Source organism: Giraffa tippelskirchi, chromosome 4 (genome assembly GCF_054371585.1).
Source record: "Giraffa tippelskirchi isolate mGirTip1 chromosome 4, T2T-mGirTip1v1.2.pri, whole genome shotgun sequence".
NCBI classification, from domain to species: domain Eukaryota; kingdom Metazoa; phylum Chordata; class Mammalia; order Artiodactyla; family Giraffidae; genus Giraffa; species Giraffa tippelskirchi.
The window spans coordinates 35,979,863-36,004,156 of NC_137278.1; the positions used below are offsets into that span (position 1 = coordinate 35,979,863).

At 37.7% G+C, this 24,294-nt stretch overlaps 1 protein-coding gene and 1 non-coding gene across 4 annotated transcripts in view; one reads left to right on the forward strand and one right to left on the reverse strand.

The window, feature by feature from the left end:
* Window positions 1-24,294, forward strand: part of LCLAT1 (lysocardiolipin acyltransferase 1) — a 187,639-nt gene that overhangs the window by 49,633 nt on the left and 113,712 nt on the right. For 2 of the 3 annotated variants that reach the window (XM_081484313.1, XM_081484314.1), the window contains exon 2: window positions 21,926-22,094. The exons of the other annotated variant lie outside the window; for it this stretch is intronic. In XM_081484313.1, coding sequence (XP_081340439.1) covers window positions 21,930-22,094 — 165 coding nt within the window. In that variant the 5' untranslated portion in view covers window positions 21,926-21,929. The remainder of the gene's footprint in view (window positions 1-21,925; window positions 22,095-24,294) is intronic. 3 annotated transcript variants of the gene reach the window in all.
* Window positions 4,779-4,851, reverse strand: TRNAE-UUC (transfer RNA glutamic acid (anticodon UUC)). Its single transcript has one exon. It is a non-coding gene; the product is annotated as a tRNA-Glu (tRNA).

The window sequence follows — 24,294 nt, forward strand, 5'->3', positions numbered from 1 at the left end:
ACCGTGCTAGAAGACAAAACCTCAAAAGACAAGGAGCAACCCAACAGATTTCTAAAATGCTCCTTGTCGGGTGGGCTGCCCCATAGAGAAGCATGAGTCTTCTCATTTCGTAGGTAAAGGAAGTAAGCGGTGGGTGTAAGAGAGCAGAAGAGGGGTACTGGATGGGCCTTGGTATATTTCTCAGAATTACACAAGTGTTGTTAGCAGTAGAGCTTGGATAGGAACTCTGGGTTTGAGGATCTGCCTTGCTGCTCTTGTTATTTAGTGCTTCTGAAGCTGCCCTGGATTCTGAAGGAATCCAATGGGCCGCAAGTCCAGGGTGCCACTTTTAAGTAGTCAGTAGGTGCCAGACTTTGCTTCCTGGTTTTTCTAAATACCTACCTTCAGGATGTCACACATTTTGTCCTCTCCCCAGCACCTATCTTCACCAGCTCAGTCCCCACCTCCTCCTCTTCCATCCCTCAGTAAGCACACAAACAAAAAACTTAAAGCAAATTTTTTCTCTTTTAGCTCCACTACTTGTATGTCAAGGAAGCCTTCTAGAAGAACACAGAGCCCTTGGTTAGATGCTTGCAGAGCTTTTTTTACACTATCACTCTTTACTGATTTTTTATTTCCTTGCTCAATTGTAGGTTCCATGAGAACTTTCTAGTCTACCCTATGTGCTTGTGTTGAAGGTAAAAAGTATTATTTCCAAAATATAGTAATATTGACTCTCAGCGGAGAAGTGCTTTGTTTATCTTCCAGTCTCAATCCTCTGTGATACTTTGGTGTTTCCAGAAGTGCTTGGAGTAGAGCCCAATATAAAGCACCACCAGCGCTAGTTTGGGTTCCTTTTTATTTTCATCCCATTTCATTTCTTGGAGGAAGCATCATCCCCTATAACTTTCAGACTGTTGCTCCTGAATTTTACCAGTTATGCAGAATTCTGTTGTAGCTTAACTTTGATACTTTTGACTTTAGCCTTATACATTGAATTTTTTTATAAAATAGATTCCAAGTAATCAAGATCAAAGATCAGTTAATGAAGAACTAATACTTTTGTGGTATTTTGTTAAACATCTGAAAGACATTTTACTGTTTTGTAAATAGTTTTGGTTTAGGTAGAGTGTAATTTACTCTTTTACAGTAGGTGTCTAACTTTGTAATTTAGACTTCATGTTTTTTTCCTCTTGTATTTTGGAATATCTCCATGTTTTTGCTTAAGTACAGTAATTTCATTTCTCATCGTTGATTTCCTGAATATGCATTGGTGATACTTTCTTTACATTCGGCAGCTATGCCTCATTAATTTAAACCTGGCTTTGCTTTGTCTTATTGTGTTGTCAGCTATACTTCTCACAACCCCATTTCAGTGCTGCTAACTTAGGGTGTTCATGTCAGTAAATACCTTGATACTATTTTGGAGACTCTCTGGATGTTTTTCTTGGCTTGGACCATGGATTCCTCTTTCTTTTCTTCTGGCATTTGTACTTTACAGCTGTAACACAGTTCATTGGAAAGAGCACAGGCTTATGAGTTAAATGGATGCAAGTTTAAATCCTAGCTTTGTGACCTGTCAACTATATAGTCTGGGAATATTTGGATGCTTTTGAGGTAACTTTCTCCAACTGTAGAATGGGTGTACTTTTACCCATTTTTCAGAGTTGTGAGATTAGGAATATTGTATATAAAGTACTTTGTCTTTTTCTCTCTTCCATGTCTCTTAACTGTCTCTGAAAGAGAGGCAGAGTAAACTTGTGGGAGATAGACTGAGAGTGAGAAGTCCTGGATGGCCTATCCTTCTGTCTCAAAAATTATGTGTGTTTGTGATTGACCCAGAATTCTATATTTATGAATAAAAGCAGTTAATGGATTTTGGTCAGAAAAACCTTGAATAAAAAAATATTTGATTTCATTCATATTATGAGGTATTAAACAATAGCAACTTTTCAGATATTTTTAAGACAACACTTACTATGAATAAACACACATAAAATAATTATGATCTATATTATTTCTACCCTTTTCCACCACACTTTGTTGGTTTTTTGACTTATTAATGAGAATAGTGGTATATATGATTTATCCTTGGTTGTATTTGTTTTTCCAGATTCTTGTGTTTCATGGAAGAAAATTACATAGCATAGTTTCTTGAGAGTTAATGTCTCCAGAATTCCTGGTAACAGAAGACCATTTTAGGCTGTGGTTCAAGTATTTCTTTAAAGCAGTAGAGCCCTGAATACATTCTTTGAACTACCTATAGGTAAACTACCCTTTGCTGTATGAAGAATAGATTGTGAATATTTTCTTCATTTCCTTTTATCTATTAAAAGAAAAAAATACTATGAATGATTTTTTTGTTGTTGTTTAGTCACTAAGTGATGTCTGACTCTTTGGTGACCCCGTGGACAGTAGCCCACCAGGCTCCTCTTTGTCCATGGGATTTTTCCTGGCAAAAATACTGGAGTGGGTTGCCATTTCCTTCTCCAGGGGATCTTCCTGACCCAGGGATCAAACCCACATCTCCTGCATTACATGTGGATTCTTTGCCAGCTGAGCCATCTGGGAAGCCCCATATCCATAACTTTTGAAGTCTTTTACTAAAGCTATATAACTATAGCTTTTAGAAATAATGTGATCAACTTGTTTTGTAATAAGAAACAGGAAGAAAAACATTTTATTCTTTGTCCAGTCAAATCACTTGCTGGACATTTCCCTGTAACAGTGGTATTTTATGCCTTCCAGTGAATACCAGTAATTAGGGGGGAAAAAAAGCTCTTTCATGTATGGAGAACATGGGACCAGTGTCTTTAATATCTGATGGTTCACACTTTATATCTCTCTTGGCAGTTAACTCTACCCTCAATATTTTCTTTGTGATGCACCTTGTCCAGTCTCTTAATATAAGAAATTCTGGCTCTTGATTTTTCCCTTTGAAATAAATGTTGGGACTTTCAAAAAATTCTTTAAAAATAATATTGTTTGTCGCACAATTTGGGAAAAAAATCAACCATAGTCTCACTATACAGGGACAGTCACTGGTAACATTTTGATGTCTTTCTGTGGTCTTTTTTCTGTTCTGTGATTTCATTCTGTCCATGTTTTGGTCCCCTTTGTTCTCTGGCTCCATTTGTATATGCTCTTGTTTCTGATTTCTTTTTTTGTCTGTTTGATAGGTAAGAAGTAGATTTATTTAGAGAGAAACACACTCCACAGACCAAGTGTGAGTCATCTCAGAAGGCAAGAACATCCTCTTGTTTCTAATTTCTGAGATGTCAGTTATCATTTCTCTTTTCCTTCAGCATTCATGATTTCCAGGGTAGAGTTGATTGTAGAGTTACTCATGTCTTGGTAATCTCCCAGCTAATTAACTTTTACTTTGAGATATAATTCACCTGCCATACAATTCAGCCATTTAAAATATACAAGCAGTAGCTTTTAGACCAACACTATTTGATGTTAGAAGACTTTTCTTTTACCCTCAAACAAAGTTTATACTCATTAGCAGTCACCTCCTAGTCCACTTGCCTTGAGCCCTAGTCACTAGTGCTAAGTTGCATCAGTCGTGTCCACCTCTTTGTGATCGTGTGGACCATAGCCCACCAGGCTCCTCTTTCCATGGAATTCTCCAAGCAAGAATCCTGGAGTGGGTTGCCATTTCCTTCTTCAGGGTATCTTCCCGACTCAGGGATCGAACCTGCGTCCCTAGAGAACCACTAATCTACTTTCTGTTTCTGTAGATTTGCCTATTCTGGATATACATAAATGAAATCATAGGATATGTGGACTTTTGTGACTGGCTTCTTTCACCTAGCATGAGTTTTCAAAGTCCATCTGTGTTGTAGCATGTATCAAGTACTTTGTTCCTTTTTTTGTTGAATGATAGCTGATATCTTTACCACTTATCAAATGAAGAAGATTGGGTTGTTTCCACTCTGACTATTATAAATTGTCCTGCTATGAGCATTCCTGTATATGTTTTTGTCTGGATGCAGAATTGCTGGGATATATAGTACCCTATAGTTAACATTTTGAGAATTATGTAAGTAATTTGAACAGGGAAAAAACTCTCGTGAATAACAGGTAAGAAATATAATAGCGTTATACCAACCTGTCTTTCATGATTTTATCTAGTAATGTTCCACTTAGTGTGGGTGTGTGTGGCTTAATCTTTTACATCTTAAAAGGAAACCTCGTGTAATAACAGGAAATTGTTAAAATATAGTGAGTGTGCATGCCATTTATGCAGAAAAAAATTGGTGACATTTTCATTTTTTAAAAAATACTTGCTGTTAATAATTCATATTGTTTGAAACAATTTCAAAGAAACAAAACCCAACAGAAATCCTGAGACTTTGGAAAAACTTCCTTATGACTAACTAGCCCCCGTGCAGCGTGCATCATAAAGAAGAATGTCAAGAAGTCGGCCTCTTGCCTATCTTTTGTGTCCTAGCTTGACAGGGTACTGTTCTTCCTCCAGGCCCAGGCCTTGTTTGCATCCTGACTCATTCTGCATGTTTTAGTTGATTGCCTTAGACCTTCAGGATCCCTTTCCAAGGGAAAGAACACTGAGCTGCTGACTGGAGATGGGAGGTCTTCACCTAGTTCCATCATTACTGGTTTTGCTGCTGTGAGCACAGTCAGGTCCCTAAACTTTTCTGCTTTTCACTTTCTTCACTGGTGTCATTAGAGAATCATCTGTGAAACCAAAAGAGGTTTAAAGCTTGGTGATCTTTGCTTTTTTTAATCTACCATTTTCGTTTTTGGGCCATCCCATGTGGCTTGTGGGATCTTGGTTCCCTGACCAGGGGTCGAATCTGGGTCCATGGCAGTGAAAGTACCAAGTCCTAATCGCTGGACCACCAGGGAGCTCCCAAAGCTTGGTGGTCTCAATTCTAGTTCTGGACTTCTAAATCTCAAACACTGATTGTCACACATACTGATTTTTCATGAATTTGGCATTTAATATATACTTTGTTGTATTGCCTTCTTCCCATCTTTTTCAGATTTGTTCTTCCCTCTCCACCTAGATGATGTGCCATAGAAGGGCAAAAACTTTTGTTAATAGTAACAAAGAATAGTCTTTAATACCTTGCCTGAGGCTGACTGGTGTTTGATAGTGCAAGTACCATGAGTTTTCAGTGACTGTAGAATGATTCTAATTGGTCATATTTTCTGCGTAAATGAAATGATGAAAAGTAACTTGGTAAATTTAGATAGATATTTTAACTTTTTCTTTTTTCTTTTGAAGAGTATGCTTTGACTAAAGTAGACATGGTATAGTCAGAAATGAACATTCTGTTTTTGATAACTTTTCTTTAAATTAATTGATTTATTTTAATTAGAGGCTAATTACTTTACAGTATTGTGGTGGTTTTTGCCATTCATCGACATGAATCATCCACGGGTGTACATGTGTTCCCCCATCCTGAACCCCTCAAGCCCCCCTCCTACCTCCCTCCCCACCCCATCCCTCTGGGTTGTCACAGAGCACCAGCTTTGAGTGCCTTGCTTCACACATCGAACTTGCACTGGCCATCTGTTTTGCATATGGTAATATACATGTTTCAATGCTATTCTCTCAAGTCGTCCCACCCTCGCCTTTTCCCACATAGTCCAAAAGTCTGTTCTTTACATCTGTGTCTCTTTTGCATATAGGGTCGTTGTTTCTGTGTTTCTAAATTCCATATATATGTATTAATATACTATATTGATGTTTCTCTTTATGACTTACTTTACTCTGTATATTTAGGCTCCAGTTTCATCCACCTCATTAGAACTGACTCAAATGCGTTCCTTTTTTATAGCTGAGTAGTATTCCATTGTGTATATGTACCACAACTTCCTTATCCATTCATCTGCCAATGGACGTCTAGGTTGCTTCCATGTTCTAGTTATTGTAAACAGTGCTGCAGTGAACATTGGGGTACACGTGTCTCTTTCAATTCTGGTTTCCTCAGTGTGTATGCCCAGCAGTGGGATTGCTGGTTTGTATGACAGTTCTCTTTCTAGTTTTTTAAGGAATCCACACTGTTCTCCATAGTGGCTGTACTACTTTGCATTCCCACCAACAATGTAAAAGGTTTCCCTTTTCTTCACACCCTCTCCAGCATTTATTGTTTGTAGACTTTTTGATGGCAGCCATTCTGACTGGCACGAGAGCATCTCATTGTGGTTTTGATTTGCATTTCTCTGATAATGAGTGATGTTGAGCATCTTTTCATGTATTTGTTAGCCATCTGTATGTCTTCTTTGGAGAAATGTCTGTTTAGTTCTTTGGTCCACTTTTTGATTGGGTCGTTTATTTTTCTGGTATTGAGCTACATGAGCTGCTTGTATATTTTGGAGATTAATTCTTTGTCAGTTGCTTCGTTTGCTATTATTTTCTCCCATTCTGAAGGCTACCTTTTTACCTTGCTTCTAGTTGCCTTCGTTATACAAAGCTTTTAAGTTTAATTTGGTCCCATTTGTTTATTTTTATTTCCATTCTATTCTGTTTTTGGTAACTGTAATAACTGTTTTCTGCTAAAACTTTATCCCTATGACACTCATATGTGTATATATTCATGGGCTTATATTTTGTGTATAAGAAAAGATTCAGTAAACTTGCTTGCTTTCTGACAGTCTGTGTACCTCCATTACTTAGTACTTTAATTATACATTTTACTGGCTAGCTCTGTGTCTCATGAGGGAAGAAGCAAAGCCTGAGTTTAAACTTCAGGTTGATGGAAATAAAGTGCTGTAAAGTAAACTGAACGATAGTTTTGAGTGACCTTTGTTAGGACAAGGATCCTTGAGGGTGCCCGTGTAGTTTTAGTTTACCTAGGATGCTTTAATCATTCGTGTCTCAGTGTATGTTTTGAGTGGTTTTTAATTTGTTTGTAAAAATTAAAGTTTGGCAAATAGTAATTTGTCTAAGAGGTATGGGTTATTTCTGCCTCCCGATTTTTACTTTGATTATGGCATCATGGAAAAACTGGCATTACCAGCAAGCTGATTTTTTTTTGACTGTGCCTAAGCTGCTGCTTTTTTCCTTTCTCTTTTCCTCCCTCCCTTTGTTCCTTCCTTTTTTCCCTTTTACTATGTAAGTGGAAACGTTCTCTTTTTAAAACATTATAGAAAGCTCTATTTATTCCTTTTTGACCATCCTTAGTCACAACCTCATCCATCTTCACTGAAGCAACCATAGTGATGTTGGCATGTATCCTTCTGAACTGATTTATGTGTATTTACATTTATTTATATAAGCCAGATAGCATAGCATTTTATGTGGGTGGGGAGAGGAAATGTGGTTCCCTGCCTTCCAAAAATGGTACCGTATTCTTTTTCACTTAGCAATACCTCTTGGAGAACTGTTTATCTTAGGAAAGACAGCTTACCCTCTGTTTCTTTCCAGCTGCCAGTAGCATTTCATGTACCACAATTTATTTAGCTCTTCTCTCATCAGTGGGCAGTTATATTTCCGATTTTTACTGTTGTTATAGACAAGGCTACAATGAAAATCTTTGTACCTAAAACTAAAGTATTTCTCAAGGGTAGATATTGAGAAAGCATTATGATGGTAGGCACTCAAAATTCTAATAACTGCTTATCTATTTTCCCTCTAAAGTTTATATTCCTCTCCAACTGTGAGGGCAAAGATTCTACCAAATGAGTTTCAGAATTTTGAAGTCAAGACGTAGGCATTTTTATTAATCTTTGAGAAGGAATGGTGTTTGTTATTTTAACTTTTGCATTTTCTAAAAATAGGTTGAACTTTGTTGACTTGACCATTTGTATTTTTTTCCTATAAATTGCATATGTTGAATTGGATTCAGTTCAGTTCAGTCGCTCAGTCGTGTCCGACTCTTTGCCAACCCCATGGACTGCAGCATGCCAGGCCTCCCTGTCCATCGTCAACCCCCGGAGTTTACTCAAACTCATTATCCAGTTTAAATGATAACTTTGGGGGTAAATATTATTGAAATACCTGTGTAGAAAAGTTTATAAACCACAAGTATACAGCTCAGTGAATTTTCAAAAAGTAAATACACCATGTGTAACCAGCACCCAAATAAGAAACAGCATTGCCAAAGCCCTTAAAGCCTCCTGGTGCCCCTTTCAGTAACTAACCCCGCTCTGCACTTCCAGGATAACTGCTATCCTTACTTTTAATATTATAAGTTAGTTTCTATGCTTTTCATTGTTAGGTAAATAGAATCATACAGTACATACTCTTTGCTTCTTTCTTAGTATTAGCTTTTGAATATATTTTAAGTAAAAAATTGTATCAGTGTAGAGATCTTTGTATTTATACAGATAATTTCTTCTCTCACTAAACTTCAAGAGGTAAGTTGTGTCATTTTATATAACCCCTAATGTCCTTATACAGGTCTAAGAACTCAAGAGTGGACTCCCCCCACCAGGGCGTTAACAGACTTGTTTACTCAACTCCAGTTGATAGCTGAAAGTTCTTGCTTCGTTTTGGCTTAGAGTTATGGTTTGATCCTATTCTGCTCATAAGCTGTCTTTTTGTGTTTTGGGAGAATTTGCAAACCGGTTTTATTTCTTCTTAGTGCTCTGTAACGAGACTGCTGCTTAACCTTTTATCTTCTTTTTGTATCTGGGAAAGTATTATTCTCTTGTGCTGCTTCAGGAAGAATGAAACTGTCTAGTTTGTCCCTTTCCTGTTATCATTGTTTTCCCAAACAGGTAAAGGGACCTGAGCAAACTTTAAACATTATCCTTTCCAGCTTCCCCTGGTTGCCTTATAAGCATTTAATTGATAAGCAATTGTTTTAACTTCTGTTTTTTAACTAGTAAAATATATAAAACTGAGTAAGATTCTTTATAGGTGACATTGTTTAAAATTATTTTTAATTGATAGTCTACTTCCTAAAAGAATTAAAATGATTTACAGTAAAAGACATATGAAGTAATGCCAATAAGAATAAAAATATAAGATTGTAAGAGGAGAAAAAGATAATAATTACCATAATTTTTGCTTCCAGAATTGGGAGTCAAATTTAGCTTTGAGCCTCTGTCTTTTGAGACTTGAAAACAAATATAATTGTCACTTGGGAATAAGGAAGCTCATTCTTTCATCAGGCAAGGCAGATGTGTTTGTTACTAAGTTCCAAAAAATGAATAAGTGTTCCTCAGAATCAGGTCATGCAAATTAGCATGTATCTAGGGATTTTAAAATATATTGATGGGTTTAAAAGAAATCAGTCAGCTCATAAACATTTCACTTTTTTGTGAAGAAACTAAATCAGTGTGATGGTATTTGGTTGTGAAGTATTCATCTAGCTTACAGGAGTAGAGCATAAAGAGCATGTGCTTAAATTATTTAAATAATGAACAGTGTTAACTTCTTTCAGGTTGTGGAATAATGTCAATAATCAGGCTATGATTGTTTTAGCTGTCTGTTAAAAGTATTTTCATTGCAAAGTGATCATAACTCTTATTATATATTGTTTATATGCAGTGATTGATATTAGTGTTTATGCTCTCACTTATGTATTTGATTTTGTCACGTGAATCAGTATCGGCATGTTGCTTATTTATTTTGGAGTAGTCTTAGAAAAATTATAAACTTGTCCCATATATTTGTTTCAACTGATTCCCAAGGATTGCTTTTTCTAGCAGAGTATTTGATCAGGGGTTATAACATCATTCTAACTTGAACTAATGTGTTCTTAAACAGCTTTATAATTAAAATATCTTTAACTGTAAATTAATATGTTTATTCTTTATAAAATTAGAGTAGTACAGAAATACATGAATAAACAAGTGAAAGCTGTATTCTTTCCCTGTTTCCACCAAAGATAGTAGTCACTAAAAGTTTTTGTTACTCTTGCTAATGTACTATATAATTAGAATAGTGTATGATGTATGGAGTGTGTGGAGACTGGCAAAAATTGCCCTTGATAGTATGTTCTAAAAGCCATTGTTGGTGAACATATAAATAGCCACCATACTTAAGAAAGCTATTATCCTTTTCTGTTAGTTGTTCTTTTACTTTAAAAGTTTACCTATGTATGTATCCTGGACTATATATGTATATAGATTTTTTTTTTTTTGAGAACTTGAGATGTCAGCATAATCTGTTAAACACTGCCATCAAACACTGCCACAGTTAGATGAAGGCTCCTAGAGGTAGAGTCACTGGGTGATAGTTAGAACTCAGCTTCCCAGAAGGCTCACCAGACAGATTCTTTTTAAGGAGAAAACAGTAGGCAAGTTCCTGCATAAATAAGTCCTGGAAAACTACAGTGGGAGGGCTCACCACAGTCAGGACTCTGCAAGTGTTAACTATCCGGCAGGAATACATTTTGTGCTTCTAAATTCACCATGGCCTCCCTCCATCTCTCAGGAGTAGGTCAGAGCAGAGTACTTATGATAGATAAAATGAGTATCTTCAGCTGATCTGGCAGCTGGGTGTGGAAGAGAGAACAGAAATTTTACCAGCACCTGTTCAAGAAGCCAAGTACAGATTAGAACCTGTGCTGGGTTTACCTGGGCATTCTGTTCTGTTTAGCAGCCAGGATTTTGGTGATACAGAGTTCAGAGTCTTTTTCTTGAGTCACCCCCACCACATCTGGTTTGTTTAGATTGGATATCTTCTCTGTCTTATGCATGACTGTTACCTTGGGATCTCCCTTCATGATTATCTTAGAGGTTTTCACATAAGTTGGATCTCGTTTCCTGTGTTTCAAGTCTCCCTCAGTCTTGTTTACTCTTGTTTTAGCAGAGCCCATTTTTCCAATAGCTTCTTGCAAAAAAGGTTTTGTAGGAGGTAACTTTGAGACTTTGTGGTAGGGTTTTTACTGTCTTTATACTTGATTGATAGGGTGACTGAATGGAATAATTTTCTTGAGAATTTTGTAGGGGTTGTTCTGTTTTCATCTTCCTTTTGGTATTGCTGCTGAGTCCAAAGCCAGTCTAATTTTTGATCCTTTTTGACCCATTTTCATCCCCTCCAGAGATTTGATAGAATGTCCATTGTCTCCTCTAATCTGAAAGTTACAGCCATGTGCCGAAGAGAGCATTTGTTCTCTTCCATAATCCTAGCTTTGAGTAGGCTCTGTTAATGTGGAATGTCATGTTTTCCTGTTCTGAGGAGTTTCTGTTATTTTGTTGCTGATTTCCTCCAATTTCTCACTGCTTTTGTTTTGGAGTTTGGCCCTTGTCTTGGTCCTCTAATATTCTTTCTACTTTCCATCTCTCTATTTTCTGCTTGACTTTTGGGAGAATTTCTTCAGGTTTATTTTCTAACTCTTCTGTTGAATTTTCATTTTTGCTAATGTTTTTACTAAACATTTGCCATGTTTTAAACTTCCAGTTGCTCTCATTTTCTGAATGTTTCTGTTTTTCATTTTACTTAAATTTTTTTCCCCACGAGAACATATTATTGTTGTCTACCGGACATAGTATTTCTTGTCTTTTTGAAAATGTTAAAGATTTTTTTTTTTTTCCTTCCTGAATAGTTTGTTTCTTTCAAGTATACTTTCTTCTTGTTTCCGTATCTAATGTCATGTTAAAGTCTTTCCCCAGATGTCTCATAATCTACTGAGAATGAAAACCAAGGGACTTACAAAGCCAACTAGAAGCTTGCACGTTGGTGTGGGTTATATGAACTTTGGGCTTCACAGTAGAGTTAATAGGTTGACTTTTTATTAGGGAACCACCAGTGTTTCTATAGTTTCATCTTGCCTCGTGGTCTGGTAAGATTCCTCAGAGAAGTTTGTTCCTGTAAGTCTGCATAGAGCTGTGCTGCTGCTGCTGCTGCTGCTAAGTCGCTTCAGTCGTGTCCGACTCTGTGCGACCCCATAGACGGCAGCCCACCAGGCTCCGTCGTCCCTGGGATTCTCCAGGCAAGAATACTGGAGTGGGTTGCCATTTCCTTCTCCAGTGCATGAAAGGGAAAAGTGAAAGTGAAGTGGCTCAGTCATGTCCGACTCTTCGCAACCCCATGGGCTGTAGCCTACCAGGCTTCTCCGTCCATGGGATTTTCCAGGCAAGAGTACTGGAGTGGGGTGCCATTGCCTTCTCCGAGAGCTGTGCTACTCATACTCAATACAGTAGCTACATGTGCCTGTTTAAGTTTAAATACCATTGAATTAATAATTCAGTTTCCCTATTGAGCTAACCACATTTCAAGTGCTCAGTAGCCACATATAGCTAGTGGCTGCCATGTTGGACAGCACAGCTACTGAACATTTCCATCACTGCAGAAAGTTTTATTGGAGTGCACTGGACTAGATCTAAAATCTTGTTGCAGTCATCTGAGACCTCAGTGAGGGAAGACTCAGTGGTATATGGTAGGTATATGGTTACCTAATCCCACTGTTCTTAGAGCAGTGACTGCCCTCAGCTGTGTATCCCCCAGCCCAGAAACTCTTGTTTTATCTTCTGCAGAGAAGACAAAGGCTTAAACAATATGCCTAACTCTTCATTTTACTTTAAATACTCAGTATTTACTTTGTGGCCTTTCAATCTTACTGGTCCCTGTTCTGAATTCTCCACTACATTTTGCAGGCATGCCCCTGGAAATAGATCCTCTCTCAGTATAAACAGTGTTAGGGACTTTTCATTAAGAGAACAAAGTTTCATATTTCTTCACCTGTAAATAACCACTGATATAATCAATATCTTGTTTTGAAGTATTTGAATTGGATGAGAATGCTTTATAAACTGCCTATTTCAGGACACATTGGGCATCATCAAGTTTTATAGCAAAGTCTTTGTAAGTGAAAGTCGCTCGGTTGTGTCCGACTCTTTGTGACCCCATGGTTTGCAGCACACCAGGCCTCCCTGTCCATCGCCAACTCCCGGAGTTTATTCAAACTCATGTCCATTGAGTTGGTGATGCCATCCAGTCATCTCATCCTTTGTTGTCCCCTTCTCCTCTCGCATTCAGTCTTTCCCAGCATCAGAGTCTTTTCCAATGAGTCAGTTCTGACATCAGGTGGCCAGAATATTGGAGTTTCAGCTTCAGCATCAGTCCTTCCAGTGAATGTTCAGGACTGATTTCCTTTAGGATGGACTGGTTGGATCTCCTTGCCTTCCAAGGGACTCTCAAGAGTCTTTTCCAACACCACAGTTCAAAAGCATCAATTCTTTGGCGCTCAGCTTTCTTTATAGTCCAACTCTCACGTCCGTACATAACTACTGGAAAAACCATAGCTTTGACTAGACGGACCTTTGTTGGCAAAGTAGTATCTCTGCTTTTTAATATGCTGTCTAGGTTTGTCATAACTTTTCTTCCAGGGAGCAAGTGTCTTTTAATTTTATGGCTGCAATCACTATCTGCAGTGATTTTGGAGCCCAAGAAAATAAAGTCTGTCACTGTTTCCACTGTTTCCCCATCTATTTCCCATGAAGTGATGGGACCAGATGCCATGATCTTAGTTTTCTGAATGTTGTTAAGCCAACTTTTTCACTCTCCTCTTTCACTTTCATCAAGAGGCTTTTTAGTTCTTCGCTTTCTGCCATAAGGGTGGTGTTATCTGCATATCTGAGGTTATTGATATTTCTTCCTGCAATCTTGATTCCAGCTTGTACTTCATCCAGCCCAGCATTTCACATGATGTACTCTGCATATAAGTTAAGTAAGCAGGGTGACAAGATACAGCCTTGACATACTCCTTCCCGTATTTGGAACCAGTCTGTTGTTCCATGTCCAGTTCTGACTGTTGCTTCCTGGCCTGAATACAGATTTCTCAAGAGGCAGGTCAGGTGGTCTGGTATTCCCATCTCTTTAAGAATTTTCCAGAGTTTGTTGTGGTCCACACAATCAAAGGCTTTGGCATAGTCAATAAAGCAGAAGTAGATATTTTTCTGGAACTCTCTTGCTTTTTTGATGATCCAACGAATGTTGGCAATTTGATCTCTGGTTCCTCTGCCTTTTCTAAATCCAGCTTGAACATCTGGAAGTTCATGGTTCATGTACTGTTGAAGCCTGGCTTGGAGAATTTTGAGCATTACTTTACTAGCCTGTAAGATGAGTGCAATTGTGCAGTAGTTTGAGCGTTCTTTGGCATTGCCTTTCTTTGGGGTTGAAATGAAAACTGACTTTTTCCAGTCCTTCCTGGTTAAGTAGGTGGTCATCATTGTCGCTAAGAGTCGGACATGACTGAGCGACTTCACTTTCACTTTTCCCTTTCATGCACTGGAGAAGGAAATGGCAACCCACTCCAGTGTTCTTGCCTGGAGAATCCCAGGGACGGCGGAGCCTGGTGGGCTGCCGTCTATGGGGTCGCACAAAGTTGGACACGACTGAAGCAACTTAGCAGCAGCAGCAGCATGATTATCAGACTGTTGAGAGGTGGAACTGGATCAGGTGTTCCTGGCTCACAGACCTCTCTGTTACCACCATCTATCAATGCTGCATTTTTGCTGTCAGTCCCATGCACTGTTTTAGAGATCAGAGAAGCTCTGTGTTCTTTATGACTTTTAATCAGAGTGCAGATTGATTTTATTTATTGAGTCCAGGCTTACCTGCTCCATGTCACTTTTAATATTTATCCTAAAACATACCTTAGGTTTTTTTCCCACCCACAGTGACATGCTCAGGGTGGTATTCTTGGCTATCCGGGCCTGGTTGTGTGCCCTTTGTCTCTAGGAACTATGTTTTCTTGATTTCTTTCAACTCTCCAATGTATCGCTATACCTCATTGATATCTAATGAGTTACAGTTCCTTGTTTAAGGCGTGCCTTTTCAAATTTCTGTGACTACGTGTTTTTTTTTTACTGTGTGAAATAATCTCTCCCCTCCCCCAGTCTCTCACCCTCTAAGAGTCTAATGCCTTCTTTAACCCCTTTTAGCAGAATTCACCTTGCCTTTCTTTGATCTAGCCTTAACACTCATTGCATATCTCACACCAAATTGTAATCATTTCTTAACACACATAGCTTCCCTCCTAGACTGTGAAAGCAATGCTTGTTAATACTTGAATTGTTAATGGGAATTTAAAAACTAATTTCTTGAAATAAAGCATCTTTCTTTCCTGAGTAAGGAAGTATAAGTATCCCTAATAGAGTCCACTAATCCTTGTCAGGGAGTGTCCTCCCACATTGTCATACTCCAGGAATAATATATGCGACCGAATAAGAAGTCCAGGTGGGCTATGTTTTGGTTCCTGCCTTTGCTTGGCATTGCAGTCATTGGAACCACAAATGGTTAGACAAGGACAAGCATTAGAATCAGTTTATGGGCTAGGAAGTTAGTGGGGTAAGAGATCTTATTAACTGATTGAAAGGACAGTGGTCTTAAGGGGAAAAGCTCCTGGATTACACTGACGTGTGGGCATAGATTTTCTAGAAGATCTTCAGTTTAGTTCTATATATCTGTATTTGGCAATAAAATGGATATGCCATTTTAAAACTATGATTATTTCTTTTCCAAATGGCTTTTATTTTTTTGAGAATGCTATCAGTATTATACAAAGAATGCACAGAAAATAGTAAATTATGGTGTTTGTGGTGGCTTTTCAGTGATGTGGGCTTTATTTTAAAGGATTTTAAAAGGGTTCAGGATGGGGAACACATGTAGACCCATGGCTGATTCATGTCAGTGTATGGCAAAAACCATTACAATATTGTAAAGTAATTAGCCCCCAACTAAAATAAATAAATTTATTAAAAAAAATAAAATAAAATAAAGGATTTTAAAAGATTAGGTGACTCATTTATCAGTTAGAACCAGATTTTTTTCCAGCAGAAGCTGGCAACCCCCATATTCACTCTCCCCAAATTCTTGTATGCTATATGTTAAGTACTAGGGATTATTAAAGTAAGAAAGGCATTAAATTTCGTTGACCAAGTTCCTGTAAACTTCTCTAACTTTCAGAATAATTTTTGCATGATACATTAAAAATTTGGTTTAGGTTTGTGACATCTTGATTTTATATACTGAGTAAAGTCTGTGTGTTTAATTACAAAAGCAGTATCTGCTTGAAAAGAGCAAAGTGTTTATTAGGCTGAGCATGGATTCTGACCCCAAATTACCCAGATTCAAATCCCAGCTCCGCCATTTACTAGTTGTATAATCTTGAGCATGTTATTTAACCACTCTGTGCCTAAGTATACTTATATATAAAATGTGGGGTAATGAAAATATCTATACCATGGGATCACTATATTAAATAGGTTCACACATTTAAAATACATGAAACAATGCCTGGCATATTCTAAAGGCTTGGCATAGTTCAGATATGATTATAATTGAAATAATCCAAACATATAGAATTCTCCAGATCATAAAAGCTTAATGACTATTCTGTCAGATTTTATCTTACATAGCGCATTCCTTTTAACTTAGTTCTTATTCTTTTTAACTTAGTTCTTACGCTATGTACAGTAAAGATAAGTAAAAATATGTTCTGTGAGCTTCAACAAATGTGTAGTCTTGTAATCATCACTGCAATCAGGAAATAGAACAGTTTCCTCAACCCCTAAAAATTCCCTTGTGCTGTGTCTTCACAAACTCGCTCCCTATCCCTGACCTTTGACCACCATTGATCTGTTTCCTTGCTTATAGTTTTGCCTTTTCCAGAGTGTCCTATAAATGAAATCATATGGTTAAAAAGAAATCATTCCTTTTGAGCCTGGCTTCCTTCACTCAATATAATGCATTTGAGGTTAACCCCAGATGTTGCATTTATCAGTCACATGTCTTGTCATTGCTGAGTAGTATTCTTTTCTATGGATATGTTAAGTGTGTGCATGTACATACTCCCAGGCTGACATGAGGGTTGTGTCTGGTCTTCTGCAATTATGAAGAATGCTGCTATTAACAACTGTGTACAAGTTTGTGTATCAACATAAGTTTTCGGTCTGTCCTGTATATTCAGTAGTGGGATTGCTGGGCTATATGGTAAATGTACATTTAATATTTTAAGAAACTGAGAGGCTATTTTCCAGAGTGGCCATGCCATTTTGCATTCCCACCTGCAATGTGAGTTCTGATTGCTCTGCATCTTTACCAGCACTTGGTTTTGCCACTTAAAAAAAAAAAAAAAGTTCCTTTAAATAGATGTGTAGCTAGCATAATTCTTAACCAAGTTTCTAGCAAAGCCTTGAGACTTGGAGGAAGAGATAAAATAGGGGCTGCAGTCCATGGGGTCGCTAGGAGTCGGACACAACTGAGCGACTTCATTTTTACTTTTCACTTTCATGCATTGGAGAAGGAAATGGCAACCCACTCCAGTATTCTTGCCTGGAGAATGCCAGGGATGGCGGAGACTGGTGGGCTGCCGTCTGTGGGGTCACACAGAGTCGGACACAACTGAAGCGACTTAGCAGCAAATGCAGGTATCATAAGGAGGAGTTGGAAAGACCGTTCGATTTGTGAGAGCTTGGTTTATCTGTGGTGTTCACTGTTGTATCCCCAAATGACTGGCACAGTGCCTGACACACTGTAGGAATCTCTTTGCATGTTTATCAATTCATTGAACAAATGATTGAGAGGTTAGGGAAGAAGGAGAGGTTAGGAATAGAATGGAAAAGTAAAAACCTTGGTCTGACTAATATTCATATTGACACATCTCTTAATTCTTCTGGTTCTCGGCTTCATCACTGTAAATTGAGATTTTCTTAGATGATATCTAAGCTCTTTTAATGATCATTTTTTTTTCCTTTTTTGTGACATCAAATGAAAAATAGTTCAGTAAGTGAGGAAGAAGCATGTCAGATCCTTTGATGTGGACGTGTGGATGTCATGTGAAGTATAGCCCTTCAGGGAGTTTAGGGGTGAGTGTCTAAACAGAAGCTAGCTAGCTAATGGCAGAAACAGATTAAAAAGTAGTTACAAGAGGCTTTTCAAATCAAGTAGCAACACTGCAGGGATTTATTTGGGACAGGGGCTATGAAAGGAAGTAGGGGTTGAAAATACTGAATTTAGAAGCTCATTTTTATTGATACTATTAGTTTTAAATGCTTTAAGTTAGACTAGAGAGAAGCAGCCTATGGTTGATGCAAAGAGGAGGAGCTGAGCCTCAGTGAAAGCAAAACCAAGGGTGTGTAGGACTTCACAGAGCATCCTGGGCCCTGTGTGAGCAAATTGTTTGGCTGCTATTTTCCAGTGTTCTTTTTCTCTGCCCTCATTCCCTCAGCCTTGTTCTTAGAAGAAGTTCCGATCTGGAATTTAGCAGAAAGCCAGTTCTTAGCAGATAGTTGTTTTATTTGTACTTTGAAGGATTTTGTGTATAACACTGTCAGGTATTGGTAGGGATTTTTAAAATATACCAAGTACACAACTAAACTTGATTCTGTGTTAAGGGATTTGACCTGTTTTGTCTGACTGCCATTTTTTAAAGCACCATGACATTTGAAATTTTTTTTTTCCTGTTACAGTTCTTTTCAAATTTTCAAAGGTCTTGATTGCTGAAATACTTTTTTAATATATAGATTTTAAAGCTATTATTGTTTTCATGGTTTTAATGTTTCCAACAGTTTTATTATCCTGAAGCAAACCATATTTTTCCTCCAACAGTTTAGGTTGTAAAATCAAACATTTGATTATTCATTTTAGACTGTGCTTGCAACACTTCATTTTAAAACATCAATATTATATTCACCTGGTTATGAGGACCCTCAAAAGTAATCCTCTGGCAAATAATTGAGGCAAGTGATTGAGGAATATGACTTCTACTTAACCTTTCAGCTCATAAAGACCAACTGCCCAAAGATATTACTTTTAGGTTCTAACGTAAAGAATTAATATTTGTAGACTAAAAAAAAATTTAGTGCACTCTGTAAAATTGCCATCACTTTTAAGCATAGTTAACCCTTAGGAAGCTGTTCTGCAGTTCTTAGTCCATTAAGTCTACTTTTTATAGTAAGAGATTAAAAAAAAAAACCTGTGGAATAGTTTAAGATTTTGTGTTGGATAACATCTTGGAAAAGAAAACATATAGTTTTATTTTAAGACTAATAGCCAGGAAAAAAGAAAAACCAGGACTTTTAAAACAACTATTTTTTTGGGGGGAGGTGGTCAGACATTTACTCTTTGAGTGTATCTATATCCTTTTTTAATCAAAGTATAGTTGATACACAATGTTGTGTTAGTTTCTGCTGTACAGCAAAGCGATTCAATTATACATACATGTATATATACACACATAGGCATTTTTCTATAGTCTTTTCCATTACGGCTTATATAGAATATAAACAGGATACAGAATATAATTCCCTGTGCTATACAATTGGTCTTCCCTGATAGCTCAGTTGGTAAAGGATCCACTGGGCTTTGTTGTTAACCTTGTTGTACTGCTAATGTCAAACTCCTACTGTTTTCCTCCTTCATCTCCTTTCCCCTTTGGTAACCATGTTTGTTTTCTATGACTTAAGTCTGTTTCTGTTTCATAAGTTCATTTGTGTCATATTTTAGACCCCATATACAAGTGATAGCTTGCCAGTGTTTGTCTTTCTCTTTCTGATTTACTTAATATTATAAGCCTTTGACTGTGTGGATCGCAATAAACTGTGGAAAATTCTTCAAGAGATGGGAATACCAGACCACCTGACCTGCCGCTTGAGAAACCTGTATGCAGGTCAGGAAGCAACAGTTAGAACTGGATATGGAACAACAGACTGGTTCCAAATAGGGGAAGGAGTACGTCAAGGCTGTGTATTGTCACCCTGCTTATTTACCTTATATGTAGAGTACATCATGAGAAATGCTGGGCTGGAAGAAGCACAAGCTGGAATCAGATTGCCAGGAGAAATATCAATAACCTCAGATATGCAGATGACACCACCCTTATGGCAGAAAGTGAAGAGGAATTAAAAAGCCTCTTGATAAAAGTGAAAGAGGAGAGTGAAAAAGTTGGCTTAAAGCTCAACATTCAGAAAACTAAGATCATGGCATCTGGTCCCATCACTTCATGGGAAATAGATGGGGAAACAGTGGAAACAGTGTCAGACTTTATTTTGGGGGGCTCCAAAATCACTGCAGATGGTGATTGCAGCCATGAAATTAAAAGACGCTTACTCCTTAGAAGGAAAGTTATGACCAACTTAGACAGCATATTAAAAAGCAGAGACATCACTTTGCCAACAAAGGTCCGTCTAGTCAAGGCTATGGTTTTTCCAGTGGTCATGTATGGATGTGAGAGTTGGACTATAAAGAAAGCTGAGTGCCGAAAAATTGATGCTTTTGAACTGTGGTGTTGGAGAAGACTCTTGAGGGTCCCTTGGACTGCAAGGAGATCCAACCAGTCCATCCTAAAGGAGATCAGTCCTGGGTGTTCATTGGAAGGACTGATGTTGAAGCTGAAACTCCAGTCAGTACTTGGGCCACCTCATGCAAAGAGTTGACTCATTTGAAAAGACCCTGATGCTGGGAAGGATCGGGGGCAGGAGGAGAAGGGGATGACAGAGGATGAGATGGTTGGATGGCATCACTGACTCAATGGACATGGGTTTGGGTAAACTCAGGGAGTTGGTGATGGACAGGGAGGCCTGGCGTGCTGTGATTCGTGGGGTTGCAAAGAGTTGGACACAACTGAGTGACTGAACTGAACTGATAATCTCTAGTTGCATCCGTGTTGCTGCAAATGGTATTTTCATTATTTTAGAGCCGAGTAGTAGTCCATTGTGTATATATACCACATCTTTTATCTATCCATCTATCAGTGGACATTTAAGTTGCTTCCATGTCTTGGCTATTACAAATAGTCACTAATAGTGTCTTTTTGGATTATGGATATATTGCCAGGAGTGGGATTGCTGGATCATATGGTAGTGCTTTTGTTTTTTAAGGAACCTCCAGGGACTTCCTTGGTGGTCCAGTGGTTAAGACTCTGTGCTCACAATGCAGGGGACACAGGTTCGATCTTTGGTTGGGCACTAAGATCCCATATACTGAGCAGTGCGACCAGACAAAAAAGGGCGGGGGGGGGGCTTCATATTGTTTTCTATAATACCTGCACCAGTTTACATTCCCACCAACACTGTAGGAAGGTATCCTTTCCTCTATACCCTCTCCAGCATTTGTTACTTGTAGACTTTTTGATGATGGCCATTCTGACTGGTGTGAGGTGGTACCTCATTGTAGTTTTGATTTGTATTTCTCTAATAATTAGCAATGTTGAGTATCTTTTCATGTGCCTTTTGAGCATCTGTATGTCTTCTTTGGAGAAATGTTTATTTAAGTCTTCAGCCCATTTTTTAAATTGGGTTGTGTTTTTGTTACTGAGTTGTATGAGCTGTTTGTACAATTTGGTAATTAAGGCCTTCACATTGTTGGCAAATATTTTCTCCCATTTCGTAGGTTTTTTCACTTTGTTTATGCTTTCCTTTGTGGTGCAAAAACTTGAGTTTGATTGACCTAAGAAAACATTGCTAAATCGTAGAATGTTTTGCCTGTGTTCTCCTCTAGGAGTTTTATGGTGTCGTGTCTTGTATGTAAGTCATTTTGGGTTTATTTTTGTGTATAGTGTTGAGGGTATGGTCTAAATTCATCAATTAACATGTGGCTGTCTGGTTTTCCCAATACCACTTGCTGGAGAGACTAGCTTTTCTCCATTATGTATATCCTTGCCTCCTTTGTCAAAGGCTTTTTTTTGTTTCCCCCTTTGGCCTTGCCACACAGCACGCGGGATCTTAGTTCTCCACCCAGGGATCCAACCTGTGCTCCCTGCAGTAGAGGTACAGAGTTCTAACCACTGGAGCACTAGCGAATTCCTGTCAAAGATTAATTGGCCGTAGGTGTGTGGGTTTATTTCTGCTCTCTATTCATTGATCCATAGGTCTGTTTTTTCTGGAAAGCATCCATTTCTATGTACTGACAACTTGTTAGACCTGTAGGACAGGTAAGAGGGCATTCAAACTCATATTCTTTATCAGAGCCTATTCTGTAGCCCTATAATTAAAAGATCATTAAATGTATCATTCTGAAATTGAATTTGGGCAGTTGTAGTAATAAAATATATTGATTTTTTTTGTGTATGTCTTTCAGAATCATGGTGTCATGGAGAGGGATATACTTTATACTCACTCTGTTTTGGGGAAGCTTTTTTGGAAGCATTTTCATGCTGGGTCCCTTTTTACCTTTAATGTTTATAAGCCCATCTTGGTATCGCTGGATCAACAACCGGATTGTGGCAACCTGGCTCACGCTACCTGTGGTAAGTTAAACACACAACAGAGAAAGAGATCGTACCAAAGTAGCCTATCCTGTTGATTTGTATTTTGTGGGTCAGATTTAGTCAAATATTATGAGAAACATATTCCTATTACATAGGAGGCACATTAGTTTTTGTATTTTTGCCTTTACATGCTAGGAAATGAAATAATTAATGTCTTTGAAATAGAATATCTATTTAAGGGCTATATTCCAAAACAGTTTCTTCCATATTCCTCACGAATTTATTTTTCTTTAGTGAGGTGTGCTTTAGTAAAATGCAAAAATCTAAAGATGCAGACTGAAGAATTTTTACATTGTTGGTTTTATATTGCATTTTATTTTTTATTTCTCATGCTTTGTCTTATTTGTTTATTATATATACATGTATCCTTTTTCAAATTTTTTTCCCATTTAAGTTATTACAGAATATTGAGCAGAGTTCCCTGTGCTATACAGTGGGTTGGTTATCTGTTTTAAATATAGTAGTGTGTAACTGTCAATCCCAAACTCCCAGTTTATCCGTTCCCCCAATTTCCCCCTTTAGTAACGATAAGTTTGTTTTCTAGTTTGTGAGTGTGTTTCTGGGTAAGTTCATTTGTATCTTTTTTTTTTTTTTTTAAAGATTCTGCATATAAGCAATATCATACGGTATTTGTCTGACTTACTTCACTTAGTATGATAATTTCCAGGTCCACCTATGTTGTTGCAGATGGCATTGTTTCATTACTTGTGATTGGTCAGTTCGTATTTTCTATTTCTTACTGTTTCAGTTTTGGGAGATAGGTTGTCCATTTTATTGGCATATAGTTGCTTATAGCAGTCTCTCATGATACTTTGATTACAGTGGTGTCAGTTGTAACTTCTTTTTCATTTCTTTGAATCCTCTCCCCCATTCTTCTTCATGAGACTGGCTAAAGGTTTATCAGTTCTGTTTATCTTTTCAAAGAACCTGTTTTTGGTTTCATTGATCTATTGTTTTCTTCATCTCTATTTCATTTATTTTTGCTCAGATCTTTATGATTTCTTTCCTTCTACTGATGTGTGTTTTCTTTGTTCTTCTTTCCCTAGTTTCTTTAGGTGTAACATTAGGTTGTTTGGGATTTTTTTCTTTCCTGAGGTGAGATTGTACTGCTGTAAACTTCCCTCTTAAAACTGCTTTTGCTGCATCCCATAGGTTTTAGATCATCATGCTTTTTTCATTTGTCTGTCAGAATTTTTGATTTGCTCTTTGATTTCTTCCATAATCCATTTGTTGTTGAGTAGCATATTGTTAGGTCTGTACATGTTTGTGTTTCTTACAGTTTTTTTTTTTTTTCTTGTAGTTGATTTCTATTTTTGTACTGTTGTGGTTGGAAAAGATGCTTAATATGATTTCAGTTTTCTTAAATTTACTGAGGCTAACTTTGTGGCCCAGCATGTGATCAGTCCCGGAGAATATTCCATGTGTACTTAAGAAGAATGTATATTCTGCTTTTTTTGGATGGAATGTTCAAGAAATATCAGTTGAGTCCATCTCATTTAGTGTGTCATTTAAGGCCTGTGATTCCTTATTGAGTCTAAAGCAAACATTTAGAGGTAAATAATTTTATTTTAAATGTCATATGTTGCCACTATACTTCATTTTCTTTAATGTCATAAATTTTCCATAGTGTATGAATGATCTTTTGATTGTAAATCACATGTTTTTGGCTGAATCTCTCTACCAAAACCTTAAGAGTTCAAAGATTTCCTTAAGTTACTACATTGGTAACTCATTATAACTGTTATGCTTCCCAGTGTCTAATCAATCTAATTTCTTTGGAGAGCCAGTGTATGCCGAGTGCTTATTCAGATACTAGAGACAGACATTTGTTTTCACTATTGGCCTTCCCACTTTCTAATAATTGGAACTTGGCTACTTGGCGTCTCTAAATTTCTCTTTCTTCATCAGTTAAGGAAAAAAAAAGTTAATACCACCTACCACAGAGTGCTATTGTGATGACTAGATGAGATAATGAATATAGACTTTGCAAAGTAAGCTGTAAATGTTTTCTGCTTTGCAAGCTTTAGGGGGTAGGCTAAACTGCATTAGGGAGAAGGCAATGGCAACCCACTCCAGTGTTCTTGCCTGGAGAATCCCAGAGACAGAGGAGCCTGGTGGGCTGCCGTCTAGGGGGTCGCACAGAGTCGGACATGACTGAAGCAACTTAGCAGCAGCAGCA